The 13533-nt window shown below is 41.3% G+C and overlaps 1 protein-coding gene and 1 pseudogene across 2 annotated transcripts; both read right to left on the minus strand.

Annotated features, from left to right (window-relative positions):
• LOC126963113 (endogenous retrovirus group K member 19 Env polyprotein) lies at positions 1 to 12802 on the minus strand. 2 transcript variants are annotated; one of them, XM_050805105.1, is made up of 3 exons: positions 12719 to 12802; positions 2159 to 2452; positions 1 to 515 (listed from the first exon to the last, which is right to left on the minus strand). In XM_050805105.1, exons 2-3 carry the CDS (start codon positions 2399 to 2401, stop codon positions 384 to 386), a joined length of 375 nt encoding a protein of 124 aa, XP_050661062.1. In that variant the 5' UTR covers positions 2402 to 2452; positions 12719 to 12802; the 3' UTR covers positions 1 to 383. The 2 variants fall into 2 exon arrangements, with proteins under 2 accessions (XP_050661062.1, XP_050661061.1); XM_050805104.1 differs by having other exon boundaries at positions 1 to 2452.
• Positions 10495 to 13533, minus strand: part of LOC126962217 (uncharacterized) — an 18002-nt pseudogene continuing 14963 nt past the window's right edge.

Raw genomic sequence — 13533 nt, forward strand, 5'->3', positions numbered from 1 at the left:
AAAGTGCAAAGTGGGAATCAGAGGGCTAACACCCTTCAGAGCTGAGAGCCACAAACAGAGTTTGACCCACATGTTTATTGACAACAAGCCAGTGATAAGGATTGCTTCTATAGGTTATGGATTAGCTAAAAGTATTCCTTACCAAAAACAAAGCATTCTTAGTGAGGAGCAGAGAGAGTCTCTGGCTGATTATCTGCAGCAAAAACATGTTGTTAAGGCACAGGCCTCTCATGTTATTGTTTGTGGTTTGAGCAGTTTTCCTCCCCAGGCAGGCCAGGTGTTCCTTACCCTGCTCCAGTAAACCAACAACTTCTAGCAGTTTGTGTCATAGCCATCACTAGCACGTCACATTGCTGCAAAAATCCTGTTTATGGCCAATTTCTTTAAGGCCTGTTTATGACAGGCTTAAGGCGTGTTCCCAGCATGTCCCTCTTTCTGTTTTTGCAAAGTGATAAAAGCAAAGGCAGCTTTGTCATAGTGGCTTTCTCACAGGTTTTGGGATCAGCATCTGCAGACTACACAAAGACAAACAACACAGATTAAAGGCACAATCATCATTGAAATCACAGAGCCTCCAATTGTCTTGACCCATTTTAATGGGTTAATATCTGCTAATACATCTGCAGCTCCTTCAAGCACTTCAGTTCCTGGCATTAACGTCAGATGTGCCTGAGAGGCTTGAAATACATGTTCCTTCAGTTTTGCAATATCCAAAGATAAATTTCCAGGATGACCCTTTAAATGTCTCTTAACTATTTCCCACTCATGCTCCATTTCATTATACAGGTGAAGAGTAATACAAAACTCAGAAGTATTCCAATCACATTGTAACTGCATTCTATATTTTAAACTAACTACACAATCTCTCAACCATACGATAGTTTGTCAGCGATCATTAGTCTGATTAGCTAATTTCTGGTCTATATTAGTTTGGGAATTCCACAGCAAAGCAGATTTTTTCTGCCAATTATTTACATAGTCTGCTGTTTGTACTGTGTTGGCAAAGCAACTCCAGCTACCACGGCAGTAGCTGTGACAGCAATCAATCCTGTAATGATTAAAATTAAAGTAGCAATGAAACACTGAGAGTGCCTCAAAATCTTTGAAGAATTTCAGTAATCATATGCACAGGAGGAGAGGCTTTTCAAGGATGGGAAATCTTTACAGGTATCCATACTCCTTCTTGGGCTCTTACTGCTAAGAGAGAATGATCAGCATTATACAAGGAAGAATTCAGACAAGAAAACAATCTACATTTTTGACAAGTCACATGATGATTAGGGAGATCAAGTTTTAAATCACTCACTACAAACAGAAAGGGAGGACAGACACAACTCTGTATCCAGACTGAATCATTGTGAGCCAATTCTAACATGCAATTAGGATTATATTGGGTTGGCTTAGTATATTTCCCTTCCCAAATCTTTATCTTTTACAGTGCCATTAATATTTTCCACAACTCTTTATGTTTAGCTCCTACAGCAGGCCACATCATTTGGGGTTGAGGTGCCACTATACCACATGTCCAAATAATAGGAACTTTTGCTGTACTTCTTATAGTGTCTACCATCTGATCATTTTCTTTAGATTCAGGGTGACCATTACCTACAGATTGAGAGGTGAGCCTCATAAATGCTCCTTTATGTGACCAATCAATAATGGCTCCATATGAATCATTACACAACAACTCTGCCTGCCCTGCAATACAATCTTCCCAAGCAAACACCTTCATTTTTTCTGACCATATACAATCCACTATACAGACAGGTTTTTGAGGGCAGTAAACTTCAGTTACAGGAGCATAATCATTGCAATAAATACTAAGAACAGAAAGCATATGTAATTTTGCCATGAAGATGTTACATTCAGGCACTATTGCCAGCCAAGATTGATGACTGGGAGGTAAATACCCGTTGGCTTTTCCCAAGCAAATAGTTAAATGCTCAAATCCCAAGGAAATATTCATAATCATTCCCTCCTCTTTGGGGTGAGATGGGCCTCTATCATCTGTAGAACCAGGTATCCAAAAGCTATCATTAGTGTATACCTCCACTGGGAGGTCTAACCATGTTACTGGCCATAGAAGTGGTGGAAAAGGAATATATGCCCAATAAGTATAACTGTTTTTTGTTTCGGCAGGTACTGGAGGAATACTCACAGTAATGGTGAGCACAGCCATCATAGCTACCATTAGATTACTCATTGTAACTGGTTGTTCCACTGTCTTCAGACTTTCTTCCACCATCTGTGTTGACTTCTTGATCTGGCCACACATGGGTTGCTGTGCCTGATGAGTGTTGCTTGCTGGGACTGGTGTCTTCCTTATTGTCAGTCTTGATGTGGCTGCAACCAGGGGGTCCTTGGGTTCCTCCCAAAATCTCTTCCTCGGCATCTGGCTCATGATAACGTTTCAGGTGTCTTGATGGTATCCAAATCAGCTGCTAGTTTTGGTCTGGAGAAATACAAGCATAACGTCTACTGCATGTTATTATTTTACCTATTTCCAAACTTTTTTTTATCGGATCTCTCCACTAAACCAGTTGTTCTGCTTCTGTCTTTGAAGCTGGTTTCTGTAGATGCTATTCAGCTGCTGATAGCTCTGGCCTTTAGGCAGGCTCAAAAAATTTAAAGTCAATAATGCTAGATTCAATTGCATATGTAGAGTCCCGTAGTCATTGTCTCCCCCTTTCTGTTTTTTCAATTGTCATTTTAGCGAGATAGTCATTCATTCCACAATGGCTTTTTCCTTGTGAATTATATGGGATGCCAGTGATATGTTTAATATTCCATTGAAAGAAAAATGTAGCCATAGTTTGACTAGTATATCCTGGGGGCATTGTCCATTTTAATGGAAGCTGGAATGCCCATGACTGTGAAGCATTGCAGAAGATGCTGTTTAACGCAGGCAGAAGATTCCCATTTGACAGGTAGCCCAAACAAAGTGAGAAAATGTTGTCTACACATACATGCACATAGGCCAATTTACCAAAAGAAGGAACAGGAGTGACATATATTTGTCAAAGACAGTTTGGTTCTGATCCATGGAGGTTAACACCCCCAGTAAGGGATGGAGAATGAATCATTTGATAGGTAGGGCATTGTTGAATAATGTCTTTAGCCTCTTTCCAAGTATATTATATCTTCGTGTAATACCAGAGGCATTTACATGAGTCAAAGTGTGAAAGTGTTCAGCATTAGATAATTCTGTGGCAACTAAGCGGTCAGCCACTTGATTCTCTGTAGTTGAAGGTCCTGGAAGGGGTGTATGAGCTCTAATATGGGTAATGTAAAAAGTGTGCATTCTATTCCTAACTGCACTTTGTAACTAGGTAAATAAAGTCATCAGTTGTTAATCTGTATGAAATCATAACTGAGCATTTTCAATTAATTGTGTGGAATGAACCACATATGCAGAATCAGAAATTACATTGACAGACATCTCAAGAGTAGTCAGCACCTCAATTACAGCTACAAGCTCCGTTTTTTGAGCTGAAGTACTGGGCATCTGGAAAACTTTACTTTTTGATCCAGAATAAGAAGCTTTACCATTACTAGACCTATTTGCAATAACATTTTCAGTACTTTCAATTGGTTTAAATGTAGTTATTCTAGGGAGAATCCAACTAGTTAATTTCAAAAATTGAAATAACTTTGTTTTTGGAAAGTGATTATCAAGAACACCCATGAAATCAGCTAAATGAAGTTGCCAAGTAAGAGTATTTATAAAAGCCTGTTGTATTTGTGCCTTTGTAAGGGGGACGATAATTTTTCCAGGGTCATATCCATGCAATTTAAAAATTCAAGTTCTCCCATTTTCTATCAGAGTAGCAATTTGATCCAAATAAGGAATTAGAGTCCGTGAATTAGTATGTGGAAGAAAAAGCCATTCTACCAAGTCACACTCTTGGACAACACCACCAGTAGATGAATGCTGAGTTGGAAAAATCAGTAAGTCTGAAGTCTTTTCTGGATCTATTTATTTGAGCCTTATGCACTTGCTTCTCAATCAGCTGTATTTCTGCCTCAGTCTCCTTTGTTACTTGCTGAGGGCTAGTGAGACTAGGATCTCCTTTAAAGATAGAAAATAGATTACTCATGGCATAGGTAGGAACAACTAGAGAAGGTCATGTCCAATTAATGTCCCCTAGTAATTTTTGAAAGTCACTCAATGTTTTCAATTGATGCCTACATGCGGTTACTTTCTGTGGCACAATGGTAGTGTCATTTACTAAGGTCCCTAAGTAGGAGTAAGGAGGAGTAGTCTGAATTTTGTCAGGAGCTATAATTAAACTGGCATGAGAAATCGAGTTTTGCAAGTGATCATAACATTGGAGTAATATTTCCTGAGTGGGGGCAGCACAAAGAATATTGTCCATATAATGAATAATGTAACACTGTGACATATTTTTTATGAGTAGGTTCGACAGCTTGTTCTACATAAGTCTGACAAATTGTTGGACTGTTTAACATGCCTTGTGGCAACACTTCCCAGTGAAAATGCTTAGCAGGCTGCAGGTTGTTTACCACAGGAATTGTAAATGGAAACCATTCACAGTCTTGCTCAGCTAAGGGGATAGTAACGAAACAGTCTTTTCAATCTATGACTATTAAAGGTCAATTTTTTGGAATCATAGCAGGAGAAGGCAATCCTGGCTGCAATGCACCAGTAGGTTGTATAACTGAATTAATGGCTGTAAGATCTGTCAACATTCTCCATTTATGTGACTTTTTCTTAATAACAAAGACTGGAGAATTCCAGGGGGAAAATGCTGGAGCTATGTGTCCTTTTCCTAATTGTTCAGTAACTAAGTCCTCTGAAGCCTCCAGTTTCTCTTCACTCAGCAGCCACTGTTCTATCCAAATTGGCTTATCTGTTAACCATTTTAAAGGTATAGGTTCTGAAGGCTTAACAATGGCCGCCATCAAAAATGATATCTTAACCCTGGTGAGAATTCTGTCCTTTCACTTGAAGTGGTTTCTTTAACCCTTGTAAATTTTTTCTTAATCCCATGCCAGACACATACACCATCTCTTGCATCATATGCTGACTCTGAGAGCTATATAATTGTTCTGGAATTAACACTTGTGTGCTCCATTGCTATAATAAATCTCTTCCTTATAAATTTACAGGTACAAAAGTTACAATTGGTTGAATAGTCCCAGATTGTTCATTGAGTCCTTCACAATGCAAAATATAACTACTTTGATATACTTCAGAGGCTTTACCAACTCCAACTGTGTTAAATTGAGTGAGTTGAATTGGCCATGTGGATGTCCAGTGCTGTAGAGAAATGATTGAAATGTCTGCTCCTGTATCTACCAATCCTTTAAAATTTTTCCCTGAATAGTTATTTCACAGGTAGGATGTTTATCATTAATTTGATCCACCCAATAACCTTCTTTGCTTTATTTATTTGTGCTTCCAAATCCTCCTGTTCATTTCATTTCACTTTTTCCCATTCCCACATATGGCACAATCAGGAGCTGTGCTATGTGCTCTACTGACTCTGCTTTCCAGGGAACAGAAGTAGATATAACAATTTGAATTTCCCCATTTTAATCTGAATCAATGACTCCTGTATGTATTTGTACCCCTTTTAAACCTACAGTAGGTTTTCCTAAAAGTAATCCTATTGTCCCCCCTGGCAATGGTCCACAGACTCCTGTTGGGCACTTTTTGTGGGGGTTCCCCAGGCAGAAGTTTCACAGCTTTTGTGCAGCATAAAGCTACTGCAGCACTACTGGCAGTGGTGGGGGACAGGCATTGTACAGGGGTGAGGGAGTGGCCTCAGCCAGAAATTCCCCGGTTTGGAATGGGGCCTGGGACAGGCCCCTCATGGCATTTCCCAAAATTGGGTTCCCATCTTTATCAAACTTAGAGTGACACTGATTAGCCCAGTGTTTTCCTTTTTTGCATTTTGGACATATTTCAGGCTCAGCAGTTTTCTATTTTCCCCCAACTGGTGGTCTGACTCACCGATGTTTTCTACATTCTTTCTTAGTATGACCATGTTTCCCACAACCAGCTCCAGGAAACAGAGTATTTCTTTTACCCACTCTCAGTCCTGCCATTGCCTGGGCCAGTAGAGTAGCTTTATACAGATTACCTCTGACACCATCACAAGCTTTAATATAGTCAACCAAATGTGCTCTTCCTCTAATAGGTCACAGAGCGGCTTGGCACTCAGGATTGGCTTTGTCGAAAGCTAATAACTGCAACACTATATCCTTAGCAGCCGAATCTACAATTACCTTTTTAAGAGACTCCTGTAACCTGGCTATAAAACCTGCATAAGGTTCTTTGGGCCCCTGCTTGTCAGCACTAAAGGAAGGGTGTTGTTTTCCTCCTGAAGTGATTTTTTCCCCAAGCTCTAATGCACACTCCTCTAAGCTGCTCTATGGCATCATCCTGCATAACCACTGTACATTTATCTAAACCAGCGCAGCCACAAACCCCCAAAAGTTGGTCTGCAGTTATATTAATTTGACGTTGGGCCTGGACATTGTGAAGAGCCTGAATGGAAGCTTCATCTGCCCACCAAGTTTTAAATCAAAAGAACTGAGCAGGAATCAGACTAGCTCGAGTAAGAGCATCCCACTCAGTAGGAATCATCCGACTAGAGACAGCAACATTCCTTAACAGTCTCATTACAAAAGGAGAACCTGGTCCATATTGATTAATAGCTTGCTTAAATTCTTTAAGTATTTTAAAAGGAAAAGGTTCAAATGTAGCTACAATATTCTCCTGTTGATCAGGTGAGTATATTCTAACAGGGAACTGCCAAGCATCCATATCACCCTCTCATCTAGCTTGGTGGATTCCTGCCTGAATAGAACTGAGAGCAGTCGCTCCAGGTGCTGCTCGAACAGTCACTGGGGCAACTACTTTTCACTCAGCGTCCTCCAGAAAAGAAAGATCTGGAGGATCAGGCCACTCTTTTTCTTCAAAATGATGAGGGGGTGCAGAGGGGTAGGGACAAACCTCTCCCTCCTTTGTCACTTTAGCTGGCAAGCAAACCTGCTCTGTCACCTCTTCTTTTACTTCGTTGTACTCTCCTTCTTCCTCTGATTCCTCCTCCTCGTCATGTGTGGAAAGGCTCCAAGGTGGAATGAACCAGAGCCCACACTGACCAGACAGTTATAGGAATATCCTCGGCACCATCCTTATATGCCTTTTTCAGTGTGCTGCCTACCTTTTCCTAGACCTCTATATTCATACTTCCTTGGTCCGGAAACCAGGGGCAATATTTCTCCACCGCACTAGAAATCTGCATGAGTCAGCTAGTGCTAACCTTCATTCCCCCTTTTCTGAGGAGCTGCCGAAGCAGACTCAAATAAGTCACCTGCCTGCTCGACCCTTGTCCCATTGTTACCCTGATGTTTCCGAGCTCCCCTTCTTACTTACCATGGGGATTGCTTAAGAGTACTCTGGGTCCTTCAGCATAGTTTCACGTTCTCCACCCATCGCTCCAGTGACCCTTCAACCCAAGTTCGAGCCCCATGTTGGGTGCCACTTGTGGAGACCCCAACCCAGCGGCATGAGAGGAATGAAAAAAAAAAAAAAAAAAGACAGAGAAATAAAGTGCAAAGTGGGAATCAGGGGGCTAACAGCCTTCAGAGCTGACAGCCACGAATAGAGTTTGACCCACTTATTTATTGACAGCAAGCCGGTGATAAGCATTGTTTTTATAGTTTATAGATTAGCTAAAAGCATTCCTTACAGGAAACAAAGCATTCTTAGCGAGGAGCAGAGTAACAGTCTCTGGCTGATTATCTGCAGCAAAAATATGTTGTTACAGCACAGGCCACTCATGCTATTGTTTGTGGTTTGAGCAGTTTTCTGCTCTGGGTGGGCCAGGTGTTCCTTACCCTGCTCCAGTAAACCAACAACTTCTAGCAGTTTGTGTCATAGCCATCACTAGCACGTCACATTGCTGCAGAAATCCTGTTTATGGCCAGTTTCTTTAAGTCCTGTTTATGACAGGCTTAAGGCCTATTCCCAGCAGATATGGGTGTCCAAAGTGGGTCCTGGAACCAATCCTCTGGATGCCAAGGGACAACTGTGTTTGAACCACGGTTTGAGTCTGGAGAGATTAATGACAAGAGTTGCTAAGCATGGGAAGGATTTCTATGGTGGGACTGCATTGGACCACCTCTGAATGTGTGTATTATGACTCACTGGAGCCTGTTGTGTTAGCCCATAGGGAGGATAATTATTGATTGAAAGCTGCATAACTCAGCTAGTGCTAACCTTCATTCCCCCTTTTCTGAGGAGCTGCTGAAGCAGACTCAAATAAGTCACCTGCCTGCTTGACCCTTGTCCCATTGTTACCCTGATGTTTCCAAGCTCCCCTTCTTACTTACCATTGCTCATCCTCTATAGTTCAGTCAATTGAATATGCAGTTTAGTAAATTAAACAAATATAAATTATTATTTGATTGGGGTTAGTGGGATAATAATAAGATTTACTCAGAGTATCCTAAAAACTCCCCGTTTTATTTAGTTTTGTGAAATTACATCCTCTTTCCAATTCTGCAACATTTCCTTGCATGTTAAAACATTCTTCCCTGAACCCAAAATGAGTCTTTTACAACCCATCTCTGATACAAGAAAAAAAGATATTTCAACGAAAAACAGAGCTTGATTTTGTACCTAAGCTAAAAACAAACACAACAAACCCAGAAGTGTACCTGCTCTGCTCATTCCCTTGTGCCCAAGAGAAAAAAAAAAAAAAAAAAAAAAAAAAAGACACTGTCACGGAAACTGATGCCTTAGGAAATCTTTTATTCATCATTTGGAAATTTATCACCAGCACACTGAGGGCAATAGCCCTTTCTCTCAGCTGTTTGTAGATAATTAACATCTTTGTCAAAAGACTTTCCTTCAAAAAATGTGGAAAATTGATTCCGATGAGTTAAGGAAATACAAGTCATGAGGAATGGAGAAAAAAATAACACATAGATAATCAGTCTTGTCACATTTTATGTCTCGATATTGAGGGTATCAAGGAGATGCATGCCTGGTGATGAATAAAGAGAAACAGCTGATCTTGGAGGCATAGAATTGGGACTTGGAACAGCATCCCCCAGCTCAGATTCTCTTCTGTTACTGACAAACTGGAGAGATAGGCATATTGGTGTCCTTGATTTACCTATGCTAAACCTCTTGCATACAGATGAGCAAACTGAGAGCTAGAAAAACGAACTGGCCCAAATTTACAGAATTAAGTGATTTTGTCACATGAGTTGGTGAAGAGCCTCAAAGATTACTGAAGTCTGTAAGATTGTGGGAGAGTCATCAACTAAGTTATGCAAGCTGTCCAATCCCCTCCCAGATTTCATATGGAAAATTTCAGTGGGAACAGAGGCAGATGAAGGCAGTTGGGTACACACACGAGGGCTGGTGTGGCCATTGAGATGCCTGAGCATTTACCAGGGGAATTTTTATTTTTAGAAGGAAATATCTACAGCATCTTACCAAATACTTTGCCTGGGATCTCAGAGGCTTTGAGAACACTAAGGTCTGCCTGTGTTCCTATGTTATGAAAAACCAAGAGATGTAGCCCTTGTGCTTGTGTTTTACTGAGAGGGAGGCTTACGGCTCTATCCAGACAACCTCCACACCCCACCTTTGATCCCAGAGGCTGATGGAGAATGTCTTAGCCAGCTGCAGCCCTAGGTATGGTTCTAACAAATGGAGGCTTCCCTGAAAAATCTATAGGGCTTCGTTAGGGCCATCAATAGGGTTGCTTGTCTTGCCACATTTCTGGGAATTTGGGATTTTTTTTTTAATGGTTTGCTTTAATATTCTTCTTCTTCTTTTTTGTTTTATGGAGTCTTGCTCTTTCACCCAGGCTGGAGTGCAGTGGCACAATCCTGGCTCACTGCAGCCTCTGCCTCCTGGGTTCAAGCAATTCTCTTGCCTCAGCCTCCTCAGTAGCTGGGATTACAGACACTCACCACCACAACTGGCTAATTTTTGTACCTTTAGTAGAGACAGGGTTTCACCATGTTGGCCAGGCTGATCTCAAACTCCCGACCTTAAGTGATCCACCCTCCTTGGCCTCCCAAAGTGCTGGAATTACAGGTGTGAGCCACCGCACCAAGCCATATTTGCTTCTATATTCTAACACAAAATGATACTTTAACTTATCATCCAATATTCCCACTTCTCAATAGGATGCAACTGCTGTGTTTTTGAAAATAATTATTTCAAAATGTAGTCCTCCCACACAGTCCTATTTCTATTGGGATTTAAAAGGATTACACAAAATAGCCATCACATTTCACTTAATGTGCCCTATGTAATGCAGCATCCAGCCTGCTACAGCCACTTGGGCAGCTCTTGCCCACTCTCTCCTCCAGGGTCTCTCACATGCATCAAGACTGTGATCAAATGGGACATTCTCACTCCAACCCCTCCTAACTCCCAATTCAGACTGTAGCCCACCCCTCAGCAGTCCCTATCCCCTTTCCTTCGTTTTGTTCCATAACTTTTGACACCTTCCAACATTCTATGGTTGTGCTTCTTTTTTTTTTTTGGATGAAGTCCCACTCTGTCACCCAGGTTGGAGTGCAGTGGCGTGATCTCGGCTCACTGCAAGCTCTGCCTCCTGGGTTCACGCCATTCTCCTGCCTCACCCTCCTGAGGAGCTGGGACTACAGGCACCCGCCACCATGCCCTAATTTTTTTTTTTTGCATTTTTTAGTAGAGATGGGGTCTCACTGTGTTAGCCAGGATGGTCTCGATCTCCTGACCTTGTGATCCACCAACCTTGGCCTCCCAAAGTGCTGGGATTACAAGCCTGAGCTGCTGCGCATGGCTGGTTGTGCTTATTTCTTTAGTGAACTATTTGCTTTTCTACACAAAATTGCAAGTTCCACAGGGATAGAATTTTTTTTTATGGCTTTATTCTTTTCAGTATGTCCAGTGCCTCTAAAAGTACCTGGCAAGTGTTGTGAAGTATTTCCTGAATAGAGGCTGAATGTTGTGATAAGTTTCACTATGACTCCTCATCTTGTGTCTGCACTTGCAACTTTCTTCTTGTCTGCCTGGGGAGGTGTGCTCAGCACTCTCAGCCCCCACCACTCAAGATCCCTGTCTGCATGAGTGTAATTGCCATCGAGTGTCAGCAGCACCATCCTGAGGATTTCTCCCCACTGGACATATCCAGCTCTCCTCCCTTCATCCCCTCTTCCAAGATAACCAGTGTGTTGTTCCACCTCTTTCTCCCTACAAAGCCAGATGGCTTACAAAGCAGGGGCTGTTCCATGTACATGTGACTTTCTCACCCGGGTCTGTGTGTGCCGCATCTGCATGTGGGTGTGAATATGTGTGCGCATGTGTGCATTCACGTGTATATGTGTGCCTGTATGTGTGTCTGTGCATATGTGCCTGTGTACCAAGAACCCCGAGGTCAGTGGCTGAGTATGAGGAACCTAAAGCTCTTACAAGTACTTTGAATACAGAAAGACACATTTGTGCCACATAGGTGCATTAGTCCTTTGCAGTTGCTTAACAGTCCATTTTATTTTAATGCTAATGTTTGTGATTGTGTGGTGGATTCACAGAATGACAGAGTTGGTGTCTCCCCAGCATCACTGCCCTACATGCATGACATTATCCAGTGTGCACACATGTGGGTTGCTAGAGTATTTAGAATAAACTGGGAGTTCACGGAAACCTGGCTGCTCCTAGAAGTGCTCAGCACAGCCCAACATGACATAAAGTGTTACGATTAATAAATAAAAGCTGCTGCACACAAGATCATCATCAACCAGATTAATATATACAACTATGAACACAAAGAAATGAAACAGCAAAAATCAAACTAGAGAACAAGAACCTATGACAAAAATGAGCCAATAAAGGGCTAACTTACAGATTTTTAACCATAAATCCTTCAATTTAATACAAGGAAAAAAAAAACTCTAAAGAAAAATTAACAAAAGAAGAATAGTACATGAAGAAAAGTAAGGCACAGAGGCCAATAAACATGTTCTAAACTCTACCTCACATGAACCAGGTTACAGCGAGAGGATCTCTGCAGGGCAGGAGTCCAGAAACACTGAAAATGAATCACCCCAACTTATTTCTTCTTTTTTTCGAGAAGAAGTTTCGATCTCATTGCCCAGGCTGGAGTGCAATGGCGTGATCTCGGCTCACTGCAATCTCCGCCTCCCGGGTTCAAGCGATTCTCATGCCACAGTCTCCCGAGTACCTGGGATTACAGGTGCCTGCCACTACGTATTTTTAGTATAGCTGGGGGTTTCACTATGTTGTCCAGGCTGCTCTGGAACTCATGACCTTCAGGTGATCCAACCACCTTGGCCTTTCCCAAAGTGTTGGGATTACAGGCATGAGCCAACGCACCGGGCTCCTCAACTTCGTTCTCAAGAATCAAGAAAGAAAAATCAAGTGCAAAGAATAGAGCATGAAGATAAAAATAACAAACATCAATGAAATGGGAAAAAAAACAACAGAAATAAACTAAGGCTAAAAGTTGTTTTTATAAATAATATAGTTAATAAACCACTAGCAAAACTGATTAAGGAAAAAAGATTAAAGAACACAATGACCAGTATCAGAATCAAAACAACAGCCTACATAACAGTATTATAACAAGATAATCAGAGAATTTTGTGAAATTCTTCCCGGGAGGCCGAGACTCCTGCCTGTCCTTCCTCCGCCACAGGCATCCCAGACTACCAGACTCACCCTCGGCTGGTTTGCCCTCTCCTCCTTTCAGAGCTGGACGCCACCGGTTCCGGGCTTCTTCGGCTCTGGGAGGAGGCACAGCAGAAGGCGAGGTCGCTGTATGAGGCAGCTCCAAAGTCACCTCGCGCTGTTGCTGCCTCACTGCTCCGGTCTTCAGCATTCAGGGAGAGTGCAGGCAAAACTGATCAAGGAAAAAAGATTAAAGAACACAAGTGACCAGTATCAGAATCAAAAGAACAACTCTACATAACAGTATTATAACAAGATAATCAGAGAATTTTGTGAAATACATATGATCGAAAGTCTGACAACAGAGATCGCAATAGATGCTGAAAACCCAACTTACTAAAACTGGCACAAAAAGAGCATAAAATAAGCACACTCCTATATATAGTAAACAAAAGTAATTAACTATTTTAAAAAATCCAACAAGTCAACAAACAATAATGCTCCACAAGGAAAACACCAGGATCAGACTTTGAAAATGTTCCAAATATTTAAGGAAGAAAAAAATATCGACACTGCTCACTCTCTTAAAGAGAAAGAAAGGGATAGTTTTTCAATTTGTTTCGTGAAGCCAGTATTACATTAATACACAATCTGATCAGACAATAAAAAACCCAGAAATAATAGATGCTCTGTTTCACAAATACAGACACAAATATTCTAAGAAAAACATTGTTACATGAATGAAACCAAGCAAGAAATTAAAAATGAAATTAAACCACAAAGACCAGAGTAGGAAACAACAACCTACAACAGAAATGAACCAATAAAGGACTAATCTCTATAGTGTCTTTAAAAATGCTTCATAT

This window comes from Macaca thibetana, chromosome 9 (genome assembly GCF_024542745.1).
Source record: "Macaca thibetana thibetana isolate TM-01 chromosome 9, ASM2454274v1, whole genome shotgun sequence".
Classification (NCBI taxonomy): Eukaryota; Metazoa; Chordata; class Mammalia; order Primates; family Cercopithecidae; genus Macaca; species Macaca thibetana.